The sequence below is a fragment of the Neovison vison genome, chromosome 14, assembly GCF_020171115.1.
Source record: "Neovison vison isolate M4711 chromosome 14, ASM_NN_V1, whole genome shotgun sequence".
Taxonomy (NCBI): domain Eukaryota; kingdom Metazoa; phylum Chordata; class Mammalia; order Carnivora; family Mustelidae; genus Neogale; species Neogale vison.
This window is the reverse complement of record NC_058104.1, coordinates 2,885,233-2,906,730: the sequence shown is the minus strand read 5'-3', so window position 1 is coordinate 2,906,730 and position 21,498 is coordinate 2,885,233. Positions and strand designations below refer to the sequence as shown.

At 65.7% G+C, this 21,498-nt stretch overlaps 1 protein-coding gene across 2 annotated transcripts in view; it reads left to right on the top strand.

The window, feature by feature from the left end:
* INTS1 (integrator complex subunit 1) overlaps positions 1-20,222 on the top strand; it is a 28,684-nt gene extending 8,462 nt beyond the window's left edge. For both annotated transcript variants that reach the window (XM_044234131.1, XM_044234130.1), the window contains exons 14-47: positions 72-229; positions 822-918; positions 3,614-3,705; positions 3,901-3,961; positions 4,549-4,746; positions 4,965-5,094; positions 5,365-5,544; positions 5,637-5,786; positions 6,152-6,331; positions 6,405-6,509; positions 7,254-7,421; positions 7,510-7,621; positions 8,491-8,652; positions 9,219-9,365; positions 9,720-9,818; positions 10,047-10,171; positions 11,076-11,330; positions 11,820-11,979; positions 12,273-12,413; positions 12,757-12,928; positions 13,006-13,129; positions 13,829-13,959; positions 14,437-14,524; positions 14,617-14,843; positions 14,942-15,065; positions 15,757-15,890; positions 16,285-16,477; positions 16,985-17,112; positions 17,374-17,486; positions 17,913-18,026; positions 19,046-19,116; positions 19,421-19,512; positions 19,643-19,752; positions 19,901-20,222. In XM_044234131.1, coding sequence (XP_044090066.1) covers positions 72-229; positions 822-918; positions 3,614-3,705; positions 3,901-3,961; positions 4,549-4,746; positions 4,965-5,094; positions 5,365-5,544; positions 5,637-5,786; positions 6,152-6,331; positions 6,405-6,509; positions 7,254-7,421; positions 7,510-7,621; positions 8,491-8,652; positions 9,219-9,365; positions 9,720-9,818; positions 10,047-10,171; positions 11,076-11,330; positions 11,820-11,979; positions 12,273-12,413; positions 12,757-12,928; positions 13,006-13,129; positions 13,829-13,959; positions 14,437-14,524; positions 14,617-14,843; positions 14,942-15,065; positions 15,757-15,890; positions 16,285-16,477; positions 16,985-17,112; positions 17,374-17,486; positions 17,913-18,026; positions 19,046-19,116; positions 19,421-19,512; positions 19,643-19,752; positions 19,901-20,016 — 4,657 coding nt within the window. In that variant the 3' untranslated portion in view covers positions 20,017-20,222. The remainder of the gene's footprint in view (positions 1-71; positions 230-821; positions 919-3,613; positions 3,706-3,900; positions 3,962-4,548; positions 4,747-4,964; positions 5,095-5,364; positions 5,545-5,636; positions 5,787-6,151; positions 6,332-6,404; positions 6,510-7,253; positions 7,422-7,509; positions 7,622-8,490; positions 8,653-9,218; positions 9,366-9,719; positions 9,819-10,046; positions 10,172-11,075; positions 11,331-11,819; positions 11,980-12,272; positions 12,414-12,756; positions 12,929-13,005; positions 13,130-13,828; positions 13,960-14,436; positions 14,525-14,616; positions 14,844-14,941; positions 15,066-15,756; positions 15,891-16,284; positions 16,478-16,984; positions 17,113-17,373; positions 17,487-17,912; positions 18,027-19,045; positions 19,117-19,420; positions 19,513-19,642; positions 19,753-19,900) is intronic.
* The last annotated feature ends 1,276 nt before the right edge of the window (positions 20,223-21,498 follow it).

Sequence of the window (21,498 nt, the reverse complement as noted above, 5' to 3'; positions counted from 1 at the left end):
GCCTCTCCTGCATGGGGTCGGGGGGCATGTGCAGCCCCGTCCCAAGCCAGCCCCACTTGCTTTGCCCACAGCTTTTTCCTCCGCCTCTGCTCAGAGGTGCCCATCCTGGAGGACACGCTGATGCGCATCCTGGTCATCGGGCTGTCCCGGGAGCTCCCACTGGGCCCCGCAGACGCCATGGAGCTTGCCGACCACCTGGTGAAGCGAGCCGCGGCCGTGCAGGCAGATGGTGAGGGTCCCTTCTGATGGTTCGGGCACCCCCTCAGTGACGACCTCCCCAAGTGGGCTTCTGTTGCTCGCATCCCTGCAGATGCCCCTTGGGCACCTATGTGCATCTCCCAGGCTGCTGCGGTGGGCCTGTTTCCTGGCGTCTAGCCGGGTGTCTGCTCCGTCCCACAGCCCCGTGCCCGCTGGACCCGACTGGTCCCTGGAATTGGGGATGGGGCAGTGGGCATTCATCTGGCAGTGCCTCAGGGCGCTATGTCTGGGGCTAGCCCTGGGGTCTGCGCTTGCTGTCTGTGGGATGCACGGTGGCAGGTGCTGCATCTGCCCCCAGAAAGGGCCGCACCAGCAGTCCTGAGGACAGCGCCCATGCCTCAAGAGCTGCTTGCCTCCTGCGGCTGCTGCGGGGTCCGCGTCTGCGCCCTTGGCCCACCTGCTTGGGCCGCCCGTGTCCATCCCTGTCCCTGCCCATGCCTTGGCTGCTGGAGAGCGAGGCCCTGTCTGCCCACTGTCCTCCAGCGGCCCAAGCCCTGTGCCCCGGGACCCCCCTGGTGCGTGTGAGCGGGCTTCTGGCAGCTGCCCGTGGCTCTCGGTTTCAGATGTGGAAGTGCTGAAGGTGGAGAGGATCCAGCTGATCGACGCGGTCCTGAACCTGTGCACTTACCACCACCCCGAGAACATCCAGCTTCCCCCCGGGTAAGGCACTCCTTCCCTTCCTACCTCCTCCCTCCCCGCCCCTCCTCCCATGTTGGGCATGCTGGGTGCAGATGCCTTACAAGGCCGGCAAGGCTGGACGTGGGGCCGGACAGTTTGCGGGGTCCCCAGGCCTGCTGTCCTGCCCGCACCCGCATCTCAGGGACTCGCAGCCCAGCTGTCTCCCTCTCCTGTTTACGGACACACACACACACACACACACACACACACACGTTCCCAGGCACACAGCAGGGGTTCGTGTGGAGTTCCCCATCCACTTTATCGAGCTGGGGTCCACATAGGCCTCACCCAGAGTTGCTGATGCACTGGTTCCAGCAAATGCACGGGGCTGTGCCGCTGCTGCCGCAGTCCTAGTTCCGAGCGTGTCTGTCCCCCTCAAGAAGCCTGTACCGGGATCCCTGCCCCGCCCCACACAGCCCTCAGCAGCCTCTGACCTGCACTCTGTCCCTGTGGCTGGGACGTTGTTGGACACCTCACAGTGACAGAAGCTGGTGACCCATGGCCTGCGTCTGGCCCCCCTCGCTAGGCTGCACGTCGCTGGGGTTTAGCCAGGGTTCAGCCGGGGTGTAAGACAGCCACACTTCCTTTCTTCTGGCCGCGTGGCATTGCTCCATGCGGATACCACGCTCTGTTTAAGCTCCCGGTGCCCCGAGACTGCCATGCCGTGCAGACCTGTGTTTCCAGGGCTCCTACTAGGGGGCAGGGGTCACATGGTTAACTGAGGTGCTGCCGACTTCTCCGCAGCAGCGCCGGGGGCTCCAGTCCCGCTGTGTCCTCGCCCTGCCAGCGCCTGTGTCTCCTGCGCTCACCGTCCCAGCGGGTGTGTGGAGGTGTCCTGCTGTGGTTCCCATGGGCGCGTCTCTGAGCATGGACGGCGCTGAACTTCGCTTCGTGTGCTGTTTGGCCATGTGTCCATCTTGTCTGGAGAGATGTCTGTCTGGGTCCTTTGTCCATTTTTAAGTTGAGGAGTTTGGATTTTTGTTGCTGGGAGCTCTCTGTTTTGCGTGTAGACCACAAACAGGTCTGTAATCTGCACGCGTCTTCCCGTCCTGTGGGTTGTCCTCGGAGCTCCTGATCGTGCCCTTTGAGCCTCTGAGAGACAGATGCTTTAGTTGTGGGAAAGTCCCAGCCTGCTGGTTCTCTCCCATTTGTCCTCTTGTGTCATTTCTAAGGAACTGTTGTCTTGTCTGGGATCATGAAAATTTGCATCTGTGTTTTATGGCTTCAGCTCTGGAATTTAGGCCTCTGATCCCCCGAGTTAGTTGTGTGGACCAAAAGGCCGGGTCCAGGTTCGCTCTGCCATGGCGGACGAGGCATTGCCCAGCTCTGTTTGCTGGCCGCGCTCACGTGGCTTGTCCAGGCGCCCCCACTCTGATCCGTGCAGCAACCCACTGACGACATGGCCCCGTGTGCTGCTGTACTGGTGCGTGGCTGTCGTGGCCTACCCAGGCTCACGGAGCTCTCTCGGGTGTCCTCCCAAGAACTCAAGAGTTTTAGCTCATCAGGTCCGACTTCATTCTCCCTCTCTCCCGGCCTATGGAGCCGGCACCGTGCGCTGAAGGCTGGTCCCCTTTCCCCGTCCCACTGAAGGTTTTGTCACCCTGGTCGGCGATCAGGTGACGATGACGCGTGTTTTCTTCTGGGCTCTTGGTTCTGTTCTGTTGGTGCGTGTGTTTGTGCCGCGTCCACGCCGCTCTCTTCACACCTTTGGCCAGGCTGAGTTCCGAAACTGGGAGGTGGGAGTCCTCCAGTTTTGTTTTGCAAGGCAATTTTGGCTCTTTGGGTCCTTGTGTTTCCCCGTGAATTTTCAGGTCAGCTTGTTAATTTCTAGAAAAAAGCGCAGCGGGGCTTTGACGGTATCACTGTGAGTACAGCTGGGTTTGGGGGGTGTGGCCAGGTTCAAGGTGCTGAAGCTCTGGTCTCTGTTCGTTTAGATCTCTTCCTCCTGTCAGCATCGGCCTGCCGCTTCTAATGGGTTAGTCTCGCGCATTTTCCGTTGTTTGTACCTGAGGATTTTTTTTCTTCCCGATGCTGTTTGTCGTGCCCGGCATTCATTTCTTTGTTGCCTTTTCGGGCTGCTGGTGCGTGCTCTGCTTCCCGACCTGCTCGCTCTCACGTGGCAGCCCGTTCACTTATCTCTCCAAGTTGGGGCTTTTTGGATCTCCTCTGTACTCAGCAGCAGTGGCGTTCTGCTTCACTCTCTAGAATGTTCTGGCACCCGAAAGAGCTGTACTTTAATCAGAAGTGTGCTGTAAACGTGATTTTTAAGTCACGGAGGCGGTGTTAAAGTTTGTCTGGGTGGATAGAGGGCTGCTTCTGGCTCTCCAACGGAGAGAATAAGACCCACAGGGAACACTAAGATCTCGTGTCGTGACCGCCCTTGCTCGCACTTAGCAGCCAGTGTGCCGGGGGTCAGCCGGCGCGGGGACCTGGGCGGTGAGTCCCGGGGCTGGGCTCTGGGCAGCGTCATAGTGGCCGCTGTGCCCTTCCCGGGACGCCGGTGTTCCTGAACGACCAGGTGCGGGGGTTGTGGAGTCACAGGTGTCGACATTTTGATCTCTTAAGTAGTTTCCTCGCTGGTCCATCACCACATTGTCTCTGGGCCGTTCCACCCTGGTCAGGACGGAGTCCTGTCACTGCCGAGGCTAAGCCATGCCAGGGTGTCCTTGCGTTTCAGGTACCAGCCTCCGAACCTGGCCATCTCCACCCTTTACTGGAAGGCGTGGCCCCTCCTGCTGGTGGTCGCGGCATTCAACCCTGAGAACATCGGTGAGCCTCCCTCTGGCCAGCTCGCGGTCACTCCCCTGCCCCCCACCCCGGGTGCTGCTCTTAACGTCCTGTCGGGACTTCCTGCTTGTTGGAATCTGGGGTGGAGCCTGCCCAGGGACTGGGCGGTGGGCTGGGACCCCAGATGGGCAGGAGTGCTGTGTGCTGGCCGCCACCCGCAGTTTCGTTGCTCCCTAGGCCTGGCTGCCTGGGAGGAGTACCCCACGCTCAAGATGCTCATGGAAATGGTGATGACCAAGTGAGTCTGCCTGGGGGACTGGGTGCACACGTGAAGGCTGCCTGGGGTCCACAGCCGCCGAGCAACACGGTGGGCATGGGTGCTCGCGCCTGGGCTGGGTGACTGCGCCCTGCTGTCCGCTGTGTTCCTGCTGAGCCGAGCCGGGGGCCGGGTGCATGTGATATGTTCCTGAGTGGCCGTCACAGGCGGTGGGTTCCATCTCAGAACCCATGACAGCTGGGTTGCTCGGCGGAGCTGTGTGTGCCTCTGGGAGCAGCTGGTCGGCCTGCAGATGTCGTGTGGAAAGCAGTTCTGGCGTGGGGAGGACTGAGCGGGTGTCCAGGATTCTGACGCCTCCCAGGCTCGATTCTGGGGGTGGCTTATGTGCTGCCTTGTGGAGGGAGAGCGGCTTGCCGGGCACGGGGCTCCCTCCCAGGGCCCTGACCCGGCAGCATTGCTGACAGCCCAGCTAGCCTCTCTGGAGCACTTGGCAGCCGAGGCTATCTGCAGGGCATCAGTTGTGGCTATCCTTGACCCGATGGGCTGCTGTGTGGTGGCCATAAGCCTCAGACGGGCACAGAAGCGCCTTCCTTCTCTTCGGTCCCCAGCAACTACTCATACCCCCCGTGCACCCTGACGGACGAGGAGACCCGGACGGAGATGATTAATCGGGAGCTGCAGACCTCCCAGCGGGAAAAGCAGGAGATCCTGGCGTTCGAGGGCCATCTGGCGGCGGCTTCCACCAAGCAGACCATCACTGAGAGCAGCAGCCTTCTGCTGTCGCAGCTCACCAGCCTGGACCCTCAGTACGTGGAGCCCACGCCCTGGGGCCAGGCTGGATTGGGCGGTGGCGGGGCTGTGGGGGGGGCGTGGCTGGAGGAGTGGACGGAGGGACTGCTGGGCCTCTGTGGGTGGTGGCCTCAGGTGGGACACAAGCTGTCCCCCTGCCCTCGCATGTGGCCATTGCTCTGGGGACTCTGTGCACACGTGGCTTCCTAACACTCGTGTCTTCTGGGACTTTCAGAGGACCCCCTCGGAGGCCTCCGCCCCACATCCTGGACCAAGTGAAAGGCCTCAACCAGTCCCTGCGTCTCGGGCACCTGCTGTGTCGGAGCCGAAGCCCGGATTTCCTCCTCAACATCATCCAGAGGCAGGCAAGTTCCTGGCAGCTCAGGGTGTGCGGCAGGGGCCTGGCAGAGGTGTCCCAGGCTCTGGCATTAAGTGAGACTATAGCCAGAAAAGGGCACCCTCGGACTCCGGGCCGCAGAGGACGGGCTCCGTGGCTGTAGGCAGCTGCCCGCGCACGAGCGGAGCCCATGCCCTGTGGCCGTGGGCACGCGGGGAGGCAGGCAGATGGGCCACAGTGGGGGAAGCATCAGGCTCGTTCATGCTGGGCAGGCTGAATGTGTGTGTCGCCCGCCCAGGCCTCCTCGCAGTCCATGCCATGGCTGGCCGATCTGGTGCAGTCGAGCGAGGGCTCCCTGGACGTACTGCCCGTGCAGTGCCTGTGTGAGTTCCTGCTGCACGACGCAGCTGACGACGCCACCTCTGGGGAGGAGGAGGAAGAGGGTGAGAGCAGAGAGCAAAAGGCCAAGAAGCGGCAGGTTGGTGCCTCCCCCTGCCTCCAGGCCCCCCAGGGCGCCAGCTCTTGCCTGTGGCCCCGCAGGCCCACCAGGGGTCTCCTTCGCCCCTGCAGAGGCAGCAGAAGCAGAGGCAGCTGCTGGGGCGCCTGCAGGACCTGCTGCTGGGCCCCAAGGCCGATGAGCAGACCACGTGTGAGGTGCTGGACTATTTCCTGCGGCGCCTCGGCTCCTCCCAGGTGGCCTCCAGGGTGCTGGCCATGAAGGTGAGGTTTGGCCCCCCCGCACCTCGCTCCACGGCGTGGGCAAGCCTGTATGCCCCTGGGCTCTGTCCAGTGGGTTCCGCACACTGGAGGGGGGATGGGGTGCCGTCGGGGGGGAGCTGGACCCCAAGAGGGACTGGGCAACCTCATAACCATCCTTGCCCTGTCTTCTGAGGGGCTGGGCGACTGTCCAAGGGAACCGGCTCTCGCTGCTCTTGTCACGTCGGCTCAAGTATTTGTGACCGGACACGGTGTCCTCGTTAGTCGGGTGGCCCCCGTCTTCCCGGGGCTTTGAGAGAATGTGTCCGTCCCCCGAGGCCCACATGCGGGTTGGGGCCAAGACGTGGCCTGGGAATGTCTGCCTGCAGGGTCTGTCCCTGGTGTTGTCGGAGGGCAGTGTGCGGGACGGCGAGGAGAAAGAGCCCCCAATGGAGGATGACCCCGGGGACCCGGAGGCACTGCGCGGCTACCAGTGGCTTCTGCGGGACCTGCCCCGGCTGCCTCTGTTCGACAGTGTCAGGCCCACCACCGCCCTGGCGCTGCAGCAGGTGGGGGATGTGCCAGGATGGGGATGGGGGGGCACGGCCTGCTGCCAGAGCTCATGTGGCCCTCCGTCCCCAGGCCATCCACATGGAGACCGACCCGCAGACTATCAGTGCCTACCTGGTCTACCTGTCCCAGCACACGCCTGTGGAGGAGCAGGGCCAGCACAGTGACCTGGCGCTGGTGAGGGGGTGGGGGCAGCCCCAGGCCTTTGCGGAGGAGAATGGTAGGGCAGCCCCCGGGGTGGGGGGGCGGGCCTGCATGTGCCCCACTCACTTCCCCTTGACTTTCTGCCCATACTCAGCATCAGGGGTGTGAGGGTCCTGGCATGCTTGGGCCAGCATAGCCGTTGGGGTCACCGGCTGGCTCCGACACTATCTTTGCCCCCCCGGGGCGATGGTGCCTGGGCTCTGGGGTGGGTTGTGCACCCCCCACCCAGGCACACTGGCTTGGGGTGGGCAGGACAGCAGAAGCAGCGGCAGGTGCTGGGGCGCCTGCAGGACCTGCTGCCTCTCCGTGGGGCAGTTCCCTCCAGGATGGGCAGTAGGGCCCAGGGCTTGGCCATTTCCTCCTCGCCCGCTGCCCTGGTCAGCTTTCTTGGGACCTAACTGTCGCATCCGCCTGCTCTGGCCCTCACGCGGCTCCTGAGGACCCCAGGCTTTGTGGGATGAAGGCATGCAGTCAGCTAGAGGTCCTTGGAGGGGGGCTTCTTTCCAAGTCTGGGTTCCTTGCTGAGGGCTGGGTGGGAACAGCAGCCCAAACCCGGACACCTCGCCCCGAGTCTGCTCTGGTGGCCCGGGTGCCCGCCCACTGCATGCAGCTGGGTCTTGGTGACCCTGGCCGTGGCAGGCCGCCGCTGCCTGTGGCTTGGTGTGGAGATGAGGGCCGGCGGGGGAGGCCCTCTGACGGCCGTGCTGCTGCCCCCAGGACGTGGCCCGGCTGGTCGTGGAGCGCTCCACCATCATGTCCCACCTGTTCTCGAAGCGCTCCTGCAGCGCGGAGTCGGACGCGGTGCTCGTCGCCCTGCTCTCCATCTTCTCCCGCTACGTGCAGCGCATGCGCAAGAGCAAGGAGGGGGAGGAGGTGTACAGCTGGGTAAGGCCCGCGGCTGCTCCCCGGTCGGGCCCCTCCCCTGTCCGGGGCGCCGTGGCGCAGCCCAGCCACCCTCCCCCTTCTCCTGCAGTCCGAGTCCCAGGACCAGGTCTTCCTTCGCTGGACCAGCGGGGAGACAGCCACCATGCACATTCTGGTGGTCCACGCCATGGTCATTCTCCTGACGTTGGGGCCGCCCCGTGGTGAGTGGCTGGTGGGTACATGAGGGCCAGTCCCGGGGTCCGAGCCTATGGGGGCTCTCTCCTCCATAAGGCACGTGAGCGCCAGCCCCACCCTGCGGAGCGGGAAGAGCGCCTGCACCCCCCACGGTCCCCGTTGGGTGGCGGCAGGGTCCGCAGGTTAACAAGCCCGTGATCTCCGGCCTCGCCACCCTGGCCCGTAGCAGAGTGGCCGTGGGAGGCAGTGCCTTGCTGTGTCTGCTGAGTGTGCTGAGCTCCAGAGCTGGGGGGTCCAGCTCCTCTGCACAGGCCTGCCCCTCGCTGGCCGTGGCCTGTGTCCCTCCAGGTGGCTGCACCCTTGCTGGCCTGGCAGCCTTCCCTCTGTCCCTTCCTTGCTGGCTGCCATGGACCAGTCTGCCACATGCTCGTGTCCAGGAGGGTAGGGCAGGGGCTCTGGCTCTATTGGGAAGGTGATCCCCGTCAGGGGCTGGTGAAGAGGATGTGTCCCCTCAGAAGGACAGGAGTTCACAAGCCCTGGGCGACTAGGGGGGACTGGCCTCCTGTCAGCCCTGGGGAGTCTTCGGAGCTTGGGAGTGGGAAGGGAGTTGGTTCAGCAAGGCCCGGGAGCCCGGGACGGTGCCTGCCCATGTCACAGCCCCCCAGGGTGGACTGGCCAGCTTCTGAGTCCCTGCGTGCCCTCAGCGGGAGTCGTGGGTTAGACCAGGAGCAGGTGCAGCTCACGTTGGCCCTCCTGTGCCGTGAAGCCTCTATTCCCCCAGACACAGCAGGGAGAGGAGGCTCTCCCAGCCTTGCCTCCAGTCCCTTGGGGCCCAGCGCGCCTTTGCTGCCGAGGCCGAGCTGTCCTGCTGCTCACCGCATCATCTCTCTCAAAGCCGGAGACGGCGAGTTCCAGGCCCTGTTGGACATCTGGTTCCCGGAGAAGCAGCCTCTGCCCACGGCCTTCCTGGTGGACACGTCAGAGGAGGCATTGCTGCTGCCCGACTGGCTGAAGCTGCGCATGATCCGCTCAGAGGTCCCCCGCCTGGTGGACGCCGGTACGGGGCTGCCCGGCCTTGCGCCACCCCCCGGGCTGGGCGCTCCCACCACCGCGTGTGCGAGAGGACAGCTCCGCAGCCTTGTTGGCACCAGGCGTCTGTCATCCCGCAGGCGCATCTAGGGTTCCCGCTGCGCCTGGGGCCGCCCTGGCGCTCGGGGCGAGTGCCACATTGCCCGGGCCCTGCCCGCCGGCCCCTCACAGGCAGGCAGGGAGGGGCACACGGTGCCACAGGACAGGGATCGAGGGGAGAGGGAAGGGTCCTCTGTGCTGGTGCTGGAGGACGAGTGGCTGGGGGTGTCCCGCCTGAGGAGCAGCACCGGTCCCCCAGCAGCCAGTGGGCACCTGGGCGGGGGGGGGGCAGCCTGGGAGGCAGTTGGGTGCACGGTGGGCTGAGTTTGGGAAGTGTGGGGAGGGCACGCTGTAGGGGAGCCAGCGACGACTCCGGGGGATCTCAGGGGCCAGAGGGAAGGAGCCATAGGGAGCAGGGTCGGCAAGCCCACGGTGAGCCAGGCGGGGAGGGCCGGGGTGCCGGGTGGGGGCTCCACGAGCCAGCACCCCTCTCAGCCCTGCAGGACCTGGAGCCGCAGCAGCTGCTGCTGTTTGTGCAGTCCTTCGGCATCCCCGTGTCCAGCATGAGCAAACTGCTGCGGTACCTGGACCAGGCGGTGGCCCACGACCCCCAGACCCTGGAGCAGAACATCATGGACAAGAGTGAGAACCGGGGGCCTCGCGCGTGCTGCAGACCCCGACTGAGAGGCTCGGGCCCAGCACGAGCCATGGGCGGTCTGGGGTGGGAGGCACCGGGGGCGGGCACGCCTAGGAGAGGCTGGGCTGCCCTGCGCCCTGGGCGTCCGTGTGTGCTCTGGGCTTTGAGGAGAGAGGAACCACAGGGGTGGGTTCTGTGGGACCAGGTCCTTGGCTAAAAGATCCCGTAGCTCAGCTTGCGACACCCTGTGCTGGGGTGTTTGGGTGGCAGGGTGGTGTTTCCAGCACAGATTTCTGGGGGCAGGGGGGCCGTCGCTGCCTCAGGGCTCAGGTGTTTAACTGTTGGCTGCTGGCTCGCAGATTACATGGCTCACCTGGTTGAAGTTCAGCATGAGAGAGGAGCCTCCGGAGGCCAGACCTTCCACTCCCTGCTCACGGCCTCCCTGCCTCCACGTCGAGGTACCGGCCCGTCCCCCTTCCTCACAGCTCAGCACTCACCAGCCTGGGGCCTCCCGAGACCTGGGGCCCACTCTCATCTCCGGCCACTGTCTGGCTTCCTGTGTAAAGGCCCTGCTTCTTTTGGGCCTCAGCAGGCCCAAGAGAGGCTGGGGTGCTTGAGGGAACGTCCCCTGCTGGAGGCCGGCCGGGAAGTGTCACCGGCTGAAGCCTCTCCCCATTTCTCTGCAGACAGTGCAGAGGCGCCCAAACCCAAGAGCAGCCCGGAGCAGCCCTCGGGGCCGGGGCGGACCCGGGCTGTGACCCAGGTGCGGGTGCTTGGCCCCGAGGACGACCTGGCCAGCATGCTCCTGCAGGTACTGCTGCCGCTACCTGGGACAAGCTCTGCAGAAGGGGGTGCCCTGGGCCCAGAGAGGGGTAGGGGCTTCACCCCAAAACTCCACATCCATGGGGAGCCTGTCGCTGGGCGGGAGCTGGGGGGACCACAGCCTGGCTGCTCACCTGCCACAGGCCTTAGCGTGCTCATCCAGAACTGCAGCCGGGATGGTCCCCTCGCTGGGCTGTGTCCGCTCGGGGAGCGGGGCCTGGAGGCGCGGCTGGCACAAGTGCTCGGCCCGAGCGGCGTCCTGAGGCCAGACGTGCTGTGCCCACGTGGGCGCTGCTCCTGCTGCAGCGGCCGGCGCCCAGCCTTCAGCCTGCTGGGAGCTGTGTGTGTAGAACAGCCGTGTGAGCGCTCCCGCCCCGGCCGTCCCCCGCCCCGGCCGTCCCCCTGCTCTGCGGCTGCGCCTCTGCCCCTCATGCTGCACATGTGCCGCCTGCCACCCGGAGTCCGTGTGGGAGCTCGCCTGCTCACACGCCGACGGTCGCTGCCGAGTGTGGGTCTTCCTGCTCATGTGCCTGCGTGCACTCTTTACCTCCAGTGGTTTCTCTGGAGCCTGGAGCGCCCCTTACCTGCCGGCTGCAGTCCGCGCACACTCTGGAGTCGGTGCCCGGTTCTGTAAATGGAACAGGCAGCGTTTGCCGGGTGGTGGGATTGCCTGTGGTCCCAGCCTTAGTGGGGCTCCCCGTGCAGGCCCGTCAGGAGTCCTGGGTCCCCTCCCTGCACCTCCTAGGGGCATCTGGCAGGGACGGGGAGCTGCCAGCGGTGCCCAGGCAGGGTCTGGCCCACTGGGCGTGAGCGGTCCCATCATGAGTGCAGGGCACAGCAGGCTCACTGGGGCCGAGCTTGTCCTCCTGATGCTGCCCTTTGTTCTGGCACAGATCTTCCCGCTGAGCCCAGGCCCGCGGTGGCAGAGCTCCAGCGCCCGCCCCGCTGCCCTCGCACTGCAGCAGGCCCTGGGCCAGGAGCTAGCCCGCGTCCGTCAGGGGAGCCCCGAGGTGACGGGTGTCGCCGTACGCCTGCTGCAGGCCATTGCCACCCTGCTCAACTCGCCGCACAGCGGGGCCCTGGTGATGTCCATGCACCGGAGCCACTTCCTCGCCTGCCCCCTGATGCGCCAGCTCTGCCAGTACCAGGTGGGTGCGGGCGCCGCAGAGCCCGGGTCCGCAGGGGCCTGCAAGTGGCCGCGGTGTATCCCCCGGAGCTGTGCATCTGCCCACGGCCACCCAGCTCTGCCCGTGGAGCACCCTAGCTCTGTGCCTCCGCGGCCTGGGGTTGGCTCGCAGTGGACGGAGGAGACGGGCTCCTGCAGAGACAGGCGTGGAGCCCCCTTCTCTGCTGACAGAAGCTTTCCGGGAAATAGGAGCCGCGGGGGTCATTCCAGCCCACGTGCACCCGGGTGTGGTAATTCTGCTGTAGCTACTGCTCTGCCTGTGCAAGCGTGTGAGCTTGTCGACGTGCCTTTGCGGGTGCAGGGGCGTCTCTTCTCTCCAAGCTGCACGGAGGTGACTCACAAGCAGTGGGGTACCCTGTCAGCTGGGGCTCGGAGAGGCTGTGTGTGACGTGGAGGGGCAGGGTGACAGCCGGGTGACACGCCCATGCTGGGCTGCCGCTTGTCCCCACAGCGCTGTGTGCCCCAGGACACTGGCTTCTCGTCACTCTTCCTCAAAGTGCTCATGCAGATGCTGCAGTGGCTGGACGGCCCCACGGGGGAGGGGGGGCCCCTGCGGGCGCAGCTCAAGCTCTTCGCCGTCCAGTACTCCGCGCGCCACAGGATCAGCGATGGTGAGGGCCGGCTGCGTCCTCGGGTGGGGGCCCTGGGCTTGTTGCCCCTCCCCCAGGGGCAGCAGGGAGGGGGTGATAGCCTCATTGATACAGGGTTGTCAGCCCTCGGGCTCTGTGGGCCCTGGAGGAGCGTCAGTGTGGACAGGTCGATGGTTGGAAAGCAAGGGCTTTGGGGAGCGAGGTAGGATCCTTGGCTGGAAACACACGTGAGGCCCGGGGGCTCCCGGGACAGGGTGGGCCACAGCGGTGGGTCGAGGGCCTATCCCCTGGCTCACACCCGTGTTTCCCGGCAGTGCGGAGTGGGTTCCTGCGCCTAGCCGAGGCCCTGGCATTTCGAGGGGACTCGGAGGTGGTCAGTTCCACCGTCCGGGCTGTGGTCACCACCCTCAAGTCAGGGGAGAAGTGTAGCGTGGAGCCCGAGCTTGTCGGCAAAGGTACCTCGGGGCCGGGAACTGGGAGGACCCCCAGCTTGGCTGCCAGCGCAGAGGTTCTTCTCCGAGGTGTCCCTGAAATGGGAGCCGTAGAGAGGAGCGGCAGCCTGGCAGGAAGGGCCTGCTCCCAGCATGGCAGCCGTGCCCGGGCTCTGCTGTTGGCATCGTGTGCACGTGGGGAGCCCACCGCCAGAGTCCGTGCTCACCGCCGGCTGCCCTGGCCTGGGCACGCAGGGGCCTTGGTGGTCTTACAGGGGCCAGGGGTTGTCTGTCCTGGAGTCAGGTGGTCTGGAGCCTGCCTGTCTGTCCACCAAACCGGAGCGACCCAGCACCCTTGTCCCCACAGTCCTCCAGGGTCTGATTGAGGGGGGGTCGCCTCACCTGGAGGAGCTGTTGGCCGCGCTCTTCGCCACTGCCCCCGCGTCCCCGACCCTGCGGCCCGTCGCCGTGGTGAGCTCCCTGCTGCTGCAAGAGAAGGAGCCCCCAGCCCCAGGGGACCCGGAAGCCGATGGCTGCAGGTGAGCCGGCGGGGCTGTGGCCGGTCTGTGTGCGCCCCTGGCTGGCCGTTGCTGAGCCTTCCCTGCTTTCCCTTCAGCCTGGAGGCCGTGCAGCTGGGTCCCTGCTCCGGGCTCCTCGTCGACTGGCTGGAGATGCTGGACCCCGAGGTGATCAGCAGTTGCCCCGAGCTGCAACAGAGGCTGCTGTTCTCCCGGGGCAAGGTGGGCTGTGCTCCGCGCCGAGGACGAAGAACCAGCACGACCCTGGGTGTGGTGGGGGCTGGGCTCCCGCGGCAGCCCCTGCCTGGACAGTCTCTTTGTGTTGGTTCCAGCAAAAGCCTGGGCCTGACTCTCGCTGGCCTGGACGGGTGTCCCGTCCCCAGTGACCAGTCGCTGCAGCAGCCGGATCTGGCTGCTCGGGCGGGTGGGGAGGAGGAGGACCAGAGCTTTGTGGCCCAGGGCCTCCTGCCGGGATGGGAGACACCATACTGCGTGGAGTGGAGAGTGGAGCCCAGCACCCCATCGGAGATGGGTCCCCTGACCCTGTGGGGGCTGCTGGGGGTCTCAGAGACCTCCCCCATCTCCCTCCTGTGTCCCTGAATCTCTCAAGGTGCTCCTGCAGCTGGGGGCCTCGGACAAGACTTGGGGGGTTCTGGAGGCAGGAGTTGGGGGTTTGGGTTGGTTGGTTGTCTTCGTTCACGGGCACTCGCTATCTCTGAGGAGCTGGTTCAGGTCAGCACACGTGGCCTTCCCCGCACGCCCCAGCTGGGCCCCACGTGGTGCACAGACTGCCGAGGCTGCCTTCCCGGCAGGAACTCTTGAGTCTTTCTGGAAACAGCCTTCTCCCTCTGCTTTCCAGTGCCTCAAGGCCAGGTGGCCAGTCAGCTGCACAGGGACCATCCCCGTATCTTTCTTTCCCAGGGCAAAGGTCATCCCGGCCCCCAGGTGCCGTCCTTCCGACCTTACCTGCTGGCCCTGCTCACTCACCAGTCCAGCTGGTCCACACTGCACCAGTGTGTCCACATCCTGCTGGGCAAGAACCGGGAGCAGAGGTGAGCACCCCCTCCCCGCACCCCTGCCTGGCAGGCCAGGTGGTATGACGGCAGCACCCAGGGGCCCTCTGGGCATCTGGCCCAGCGTCCCCCCCACTGGCACCCTGGAAGGGGGTTCCTGCAGTGGCTGTCACAACCCTGGGGATACAGAGCCCACCTGGTCCAGGTGTGCCTGCTCTGGGTGACCACCAAGGGCAGACGGTCTGCTCCCCGGATGGTGTTCGTGGCTGTCGTCCATGCCGTATGCAGGGGAGTCAGATGTCCTCTCTGGGTGACCAGCAGCCCTGATGATGAGCAGGACCAGTGTTGGTTTTGTGGGTGGGAGATGCACGTCCTCGAACAGCTGACCTGGGCCCGTCTAGTTTGCTGATCGGGAGGTGGTGTTTGTGGCCTGAACTTCCTGTGACCGTGCCTCATCTTACCGTTTGTTCTCCTCTCCTGCCTGGAAACTGAGGCAAAGCTCCCACGTGCTTGCAGGTTTGATCCTTCAGCCTCTCTGGACTTCCTCTGGGCCTGCATCCACGTTCCACGAATCTGGCAGGGAAGGGACCAGCGCACGCCCCAGGCAGGTGTTGGGCACGTTGCCCTGCGGGGTGGGGAGAGGCGAGCGTGGGCCCGGCCCGCCCACCCTGGCGCTGACTGTGGTGCTGCTCACAGAAGCGGCGGGAGGAGCTGGTGCTGCGGGTGCAGGCGGCCGAGCTCATCGGCCTGGTGGAGCTGATCCTGGCGGAGGCCGAGGCCAGGAGCCAGGACGGGGATGCCGCCGCCTGCAGCCTCCTCCAGGCCCGGCTGCCCCTGCTGCTCAGCTGCTGCCGGGGACACGACGAGAGCGTCCGGAAGGTGACAGCGCACCTGACGGGCTGCATCCAGCAGTGGGGCGACAGGTGAGGTCTCTGGCCCCCTTGCCCACAGGCCCCCGGGGCTGGGCACCACCAGCCCCGCCTACCCCGCCCACCCAGCAGCCTGATCCCGTGTCTTGCAGTGTGCTGGGCAGGCGCTGCCGGGACCTGCTGGTGCAGCTCTACCTGCAGTGGCCAGAGCTGCGGGTGCCCGTGCCTGAGGTCCTGCCGCACAGTGGAGGGGCCACCAGCGGCAGCACCTGCAAGGTGAGCGGGGAGGCGCGGGGTGGCCCTGATGAGGGGCTGCTCTGGGCCACCTCCATTCTTTACTGCTGGTGTAGAGACCCGAGCCGGGTCGTGGAGAAGTGCGCTTCCTCGGGTTCGAGGAGGACAACGACATGCAGGCAGTGCTGGCGCTTCTGGGCAGCTGTCCTTGCCCTCGTCGGCGCCTGAGGGCAGAGCCCGCCTCGCACCCCACCCCCCTGGCCTGGTATGTCTCTCCGAGGGCCACAAGCCGTCTCTTCTCCTTCAAGCAGCCCCTCAGGCTGTGGGGCGAGCAGAGGGGCCGTCCGCCGGCAGCCCTGTGTCTCCTTCCCAAGGTGCTGGAGACACACAGCCTGCTGCCCAGTGGCGACTGTGTGCGCCGGAGGGGCCCATTCCTTGCATATCCCCCACCTGGGCATCCCCGTGCCCCGCCCCAGCCCCTTCTAGGCAGCCCCCCCTGGAGTTTGTCTGGGCACGTGCCCCTCGTGCACCCAGAAAGCAGGGGGCCTGGGGGTGAGTAGCTTCTCTGGTCACTGGGCGGCCATGCCAGGCCTTCAGGGGACCCGGGGCACCCCGCCCCTAGTGAGCCCCATTGTGGGCCCTTCTGTGGTGGCCTTAGGCCCCGTGGGGGGCAGGCATATGGGACACTAGAGTTGCGGGCGGCTCCTGGGGCTCACCTCCCCCATCCCCTCAGCTGGACGGCCTCATCCACCGCTTCATCACCCTCCTCGCGGACACCAGCGACTCCCGGTCTTCGGAGAACAGAGTGGCCGACGCTAACATGGCCTGCCGGAAGCTGGCTGTGGCGCACCCCATCCTGCTGCTCAGGTACGGGCGCCCCAGCGGGCCCCTTCCACTCTAGGCCCGGGAGGCCCTCTGGGGGCTCTTCCTGCGTTCGGGGGCTTGTGCAGGAACGGGGTCTGCGTCTACAAGCTGCCATGCACAGTGCAGGGCAGTGACGGCTGCTTCCTGACTAAGCAGAGCCTGGCCGGGAGAGCCCTGGGGTGGGGATTGGGGGAGAGAGCACCTTATAGACACGGAATCAGGTGGGACAGACAGGGTGGCCAGCTTGCAAGGGGACATGTCTGCAAGCCCCAGACCCCATGGGGAAGCTGGGTTGTGCCTGCCTGTCGTGTCCCCGAGTGTGGGTTTCCTGCGGGGCCAGGCAGGGGTGCTGGATTCCTGGGGGCGTGAACCAGTGAGCGCTCTTGGTCGTCCCCAGGCACTTGCCCATGATCGCTGCGCTCCTTCACGGCCGCACCCACCTCAACTTCCAGGAGTTCCGCCAGCAGAACCACCTGACCTTCTTCCTGCACGTGCTGGGGGTCCTGGAGCTTCTGCAGCCACAGGTGTTCCAGAACGAGCACCAGGGGGCGCTGTGGGACTGTATGCGCTCCTTCGTCCGCCTGCTTCTGGTGCGTCCTGCTGCCTGCATCTGCTTGGGCGGTGGGGACGGTGGGGACGTGGGACATTTGCCCGGCCCCGCCCATGTGTCCCATCCCTCCTCTGCCCGCTGTCCCCTCCTGCGGCCCCCTCTGCTGCCCGGCCTGGCCTGACCTTTCTGCCCAAGGCTGTCGGGTGAGGGCAGTCACAGGACGTGGGCTCTGATCAAGGGCAGATCTCTAGTGTTTCCTGCTGCCCGCCCTGGGGACCAGCTCCTCGCTGGTGGCATGCCCGGGGAAGGCGCGTGTTCTGCAGAGGGCTGAGCAGGCGCCATGGTCGGGCTCAGCGCTGTCTTCTCTGTGGCTGGCTGCTGCCGGTGCTCGTTAGACACCTGTCTGGCTGCACCGGTGGCTCCCAAATGGCAAGGCCATCTTTAGCACAGGCATTGCTGGTATCCGTGGTCCGTCCTGAGACCTGGGCAAGTGCGGGGGGCAGGGTGGGGGTGCTCTGGCTGTGAACACAAGGCTGCTGCTTTGCAGAGCTACAGGAAGTCTTCCCGCCACCTGGCGCCCTTCATCCACAAGTTCGTGCACTTCACCCACAAGTACGTGACCTGCAACGCCCCAGCGGCTGTGGCCTTCCTACAGAAACACGCGGACGCACTGCAGTGAGTGTGTGTGTGCGTCCGGCCTGGCCTGCTCGGGCACTCGGGCTCCGTCTGGCAAGGGTCCCGCTGCTGGGCTGCAGGGGAGAGGGCCTCCCGAGCCACGGGGTCAGGGGGCCTGCAGGGCCAGAGCCCAGGGTGGTGGGGGCTGGGGCCGTGCAGCTCTGAACCCGCTTCCCAAAGCTCTGGCCTCCCACACCCATCCTCCTCCCTGCCCTGTCTGCCGTCTGCGGCGTCCTCACAGAGCACCTGTGCTCTCCCCAGCGACCTGTCCTTCGACAGCAGTGACCTGGTGATGCTCAAGTCCCTCCTTGCGGGGCTGAGCCTTCCCAGCAGAGATGGCAGAGCCGACCGGGGCCTGGACGAGGAGGGCGAGGGTGAGTAGGGCCCATGTGGGTTCTGCGGGCCTGGCAGCCCTGCGGACCATCCGGTGTCTGTGGGCGTGCCCAGGCCTCAGCTGGGCCATCGCTGTGCCTGCCGTGAGGTTGCGCTCCATGCAGCGGCTGAGGGGCTTGGGGGGCAGGTCCCAGTGGGCTCACGGTTCCCACACCCTTGATGGGTGCTCACTGTGTCCCGGGTGTTGTGCTCAGGCCTGGGGCAGTGACCGCATCTTCTGGACTTGTGTGGGGTCCTAGGGGCTGCTTGGCAGGGACAGCCCTTGCTTACAGGCGGGTTCTGGAGCTTGGGTGTTGAGTGCTGGCCGGCCATTCCCCCGGACGGACCTCCCTGCAGGCCCTGGCCGGACTGTGCTCCCGGCACGGTCTCTACCTGCGGCCTGATGGCATTGACTTCCTGGCTTCCAGATGAGAGCTCGGCCGGCTCCCTGCCCCTGGTCAGCGTCTCCCTGTTCACCCCCCTGACCGCAGCAGAGATGGCCCCCTACATGAAGAGGCTTTCCCGGGGCCAGACTGTTGAGGGTGAGTTTGGAAGCCGAGCTCCCGCAGGCCAGGTCGGCCCCTGGTGGCTGGTGGGCTCCCATCGGAGTTCCGTGGTGCTGTGGCTCTCCAGAAGACAGCAGGGTCCCTGCCAGGCTTCAGGAGGAGCAGGGCTGTCTCCTCATGGTCAGGGGCCAGAGAGGGCCTATAGGGAAGACGCAGGGGCTTGAGGCGGGGACGGGCAGCTTGGCTGGTGGTCTTACGGGGCAGCAGTCGGCAGACGGCAGGAGATCAGGGACTCCCAGGGCTGAGGGGCACCTGCAGAAGGGAGGCCTGACTGTGGGCTGGTAGGGGGAGGGCCAGCAGTGTGCAGGGGAACAGAGGGCAGGGCAGCTGCACAAATTTGGGCTGTTGGGTGTACCATGGTGCTGGCGACCCTCAGAAATGGCCGTGCATCTGGGGGTTGGTGTCCCTGTGCAGAAAGGAACTCCGGGAGCCGGGTGCTACCTCGCAGTGGGAGTGGCTCTGGGCAGCCAGGGATAGGCAGCTGGCAGGGGGTTCCAGCGCAGACCACTGGGCGCCTCAGACTTGCCAGACAACAGTTTGGGGAGCCTGTACCTCCAAAACCCTCCCAGTCAACCAGCATCTACACTCTGGGGTCGCTGGCCTGGTGGGACTGGGAAGCTAGCCTAAGTCCTGGTGCTTTTTATCTGGAGGCGCTGGGGACTCCTAGGCTTATCCAGCATTCAGGTGGCATGGAAGGTTCTGGAGGTCCTGGCACCGGCGTTCTGAGGGGCCGTACTGCAGCTGGAACACAGGGTCCCTCTGCTGGAACCTGTGCTGACGCTGGACCAGGGACTGGCCAGGGTCCCTGTGGAGCCTCCACTCTGCCCCTGCCTCACAGGCAGGGTGAGGACCAGCATGGGCCGGGGTCCTGCCACACCACAGGCTCTGGTCCCGGGGCTTGCCCCCTCCTGCGTCTGGGCTGTGTGGGGACACAGGTCCGACCTTGAGTCCAGCAGCCACGACGTGGCCCTCACGTGCCTCTCTGGCTGTCTCAGACGTGCTGGAAGTTCTGAGCGACATAGACGAGATGTCTCGGCGGAGACCGGAGATCCTGGGTTTTTTCTCGGTGAGTGAGCTGGGGGCCAGGGGAGTCCATCAGCCTTCTGATAGGAAGCGTGCCAGGCCAGGGGACGGGGCACCACGCGTCCGAACTGGCCCTGCTCCAGGGGCTCACAGTTGAGGTGGGAGCCTACCCGTGGCCTGGGCTGGAGCCTGCAGACTACCAGTGCTTCCCACCCTGGGTCCTGAGGCCGTGGCGGCGGGGGTGGGGGGGTGGGGAGCAGGGTCTATGGTTGCTGTTGGCGGCCTGGCGGCTGAGGGGCTGAGCTCCTGGCAGGAGGGGGTCCCAGTAACACCCCCGCCCCCCGCAGACCAACCTGCAGCGGCTGATGAGCTCTGCCGAGGAGCCCTGCCGCAACCTGGCCTTCGGCCTGGCCCTGCGTTCCATCCAGAACAACCCCAGGTGAGCCCAGCATCCCCAGCACCCCGGGCCCCGGCCCTGTCTGGGCCCCCTTAGCTCAGGTCCTGGCCGAGGCTCTCCAGGGCAATCTCGGGCGCAGGAGAGGTGCCCGCCTGAGTGTGCGCCTTCTCAGCTTTGCAGCGGACTTCTTGCCCACATTCATGTGCTGCCTGGGCAGCCGGGACTTCGAGGTGGTGCAGACGGCCCTCAGGAACCTGCCTGAGTACACCCTCCTCTGCCAAGGTGAGCCCGGCCTGGCCCGCCCAGGGTGTCTAGTGCCTGCAAGGCCTTTGCTCCCTGACGCCTGGCTCTCAGGGGGGCCCAGATGCCCTGCTTCCAAGAGCCACCAGCTCATCGGGGCCAGACGTGTCCTGTCCTGTCTCCCGCACAGAGCACGCGGCTGTATTGTTGCACCGGGCCTTCCTGGTGGGCATGTATGGGCAGATGGACACCAGCGTCCAGATCTCTGAGGCCCTGAGGATCCTGCACATGGAGGCGGTGATGTGAACCGGTGTGGCAGTCTGACCGCACGCTGCCCCTGCATTCCTCCTCCGGCTGCCTACTGGTCTCCTCCGGGGCATGGAGAACATCGAGCCACTGCAACAGCATCCATGGCCCGTGGCTCCATGCCTGCAGTGACAGGAACAGAGGCTGATGTCCTGGCGAACCTCAGCAAGGGGTTGGTCTGAAATGAAACATTCTGAATTCTCCGAGTGCTGGCTGCCTGTGTTCTCCTCCCTCAAGTCGTCTGGGGGTTGAGCAGGGCCCAAGATGGGGCACTCACTCCCTCCGCCTCTGGTCCCTACTGTCGCGCCAGTACCTTCTCTGGGCAGTCAGGAGAGGGAGGTGTCAGCTCCTGGGCGCCTGGGTTGGGCAGGGCTTGCTGGTGGCACCTGGGAACCTGACTCCCGTCCCGCCCCAGAAGGGGCCACAGGCCAGGACCCTTGGCCGTGAGCACCTGTACAGAAGCCAGCCAAACTGCCCCGAGCACTGGGTGGGGGCCCCGGATGATCCCATTCACGAGGGGAGGGGCAGCCCTGAAGGATCGTTGGGGTGCGAGTATTCCCCAGTGAAGCTGTGGGTGCTGGCATGGGGGCCCTGCCCCAGAATTTGACCTGGAGGCATCGGGGCTGGGCCAGTGCCCCATGAAGTCAGCCCCTCACATGAGGCCCCAGTCCCTGGCTGTATTAGCATCTCACCAGTTTGGGGTGGGACCGGAGAGCTCATGAACCCCGGCAGGTTCCCAGCAGCGTCCATGTCACCCCAACCTTACCCTCCTACCGGCTAGTCGCTGACCCCCCACCCCCAAAGGTCTCCTTCTGCTCAGTGGGGCTACCAGGGGGTGCCAGGGCTGAACTGGCCCCAGAGATGCTGGGCCTTGGTGGGGAGGCAGGATGGTCGGGGCTGAACCTCGGCCTCGGCCTTGGCCTCAGGGGAGGGCTGGCCCTCGAGCGTGGTAAGAGTTGGCATGTGCCCGGCTGCTCCATGCTCCTCGCCCCTCCCTCCACGGGCCTCTGCACCCCAGCCTGGCCTCAGCACAGGGACAGCTGCCATGCCCCTCCCTGTGTGCAGCCGGCTGGTGCCCCGTTCCTTCTCCAGAGTCCCTTCCCAGGTACCCTGGCTTGCTGGTTCTGAGCTCTCCGGAGGTCGGCCCCCATGCCCCTGACCCCACGACAGCCCCCCGGGTCCAGATCCTGTCGCTTCTCACATGCTGTCCCCCATCCCACGTGGCTCACAGTGCCTGGTCCGGGGCAAGTGACGCTGGCCTAACCCACCCCCCAACTACAGCCCAGAGACCCCGAGAAGGGTGGGCTCTGAGAGGCTGCCCAGCTAATGGGATCGTGTCACAGATGCAGTGCCCCAGAGTGGTGCCTCCTCACCGAGGGGGCCCCAGGATTTCCAGTAGGTGGGTGGCAGGCTGCCCGCCAGCCGGCGCACGGAACCTTTGGCACTGACGTGTGGGAAGGGTCCCAGCAGGCAGGGAGGCAG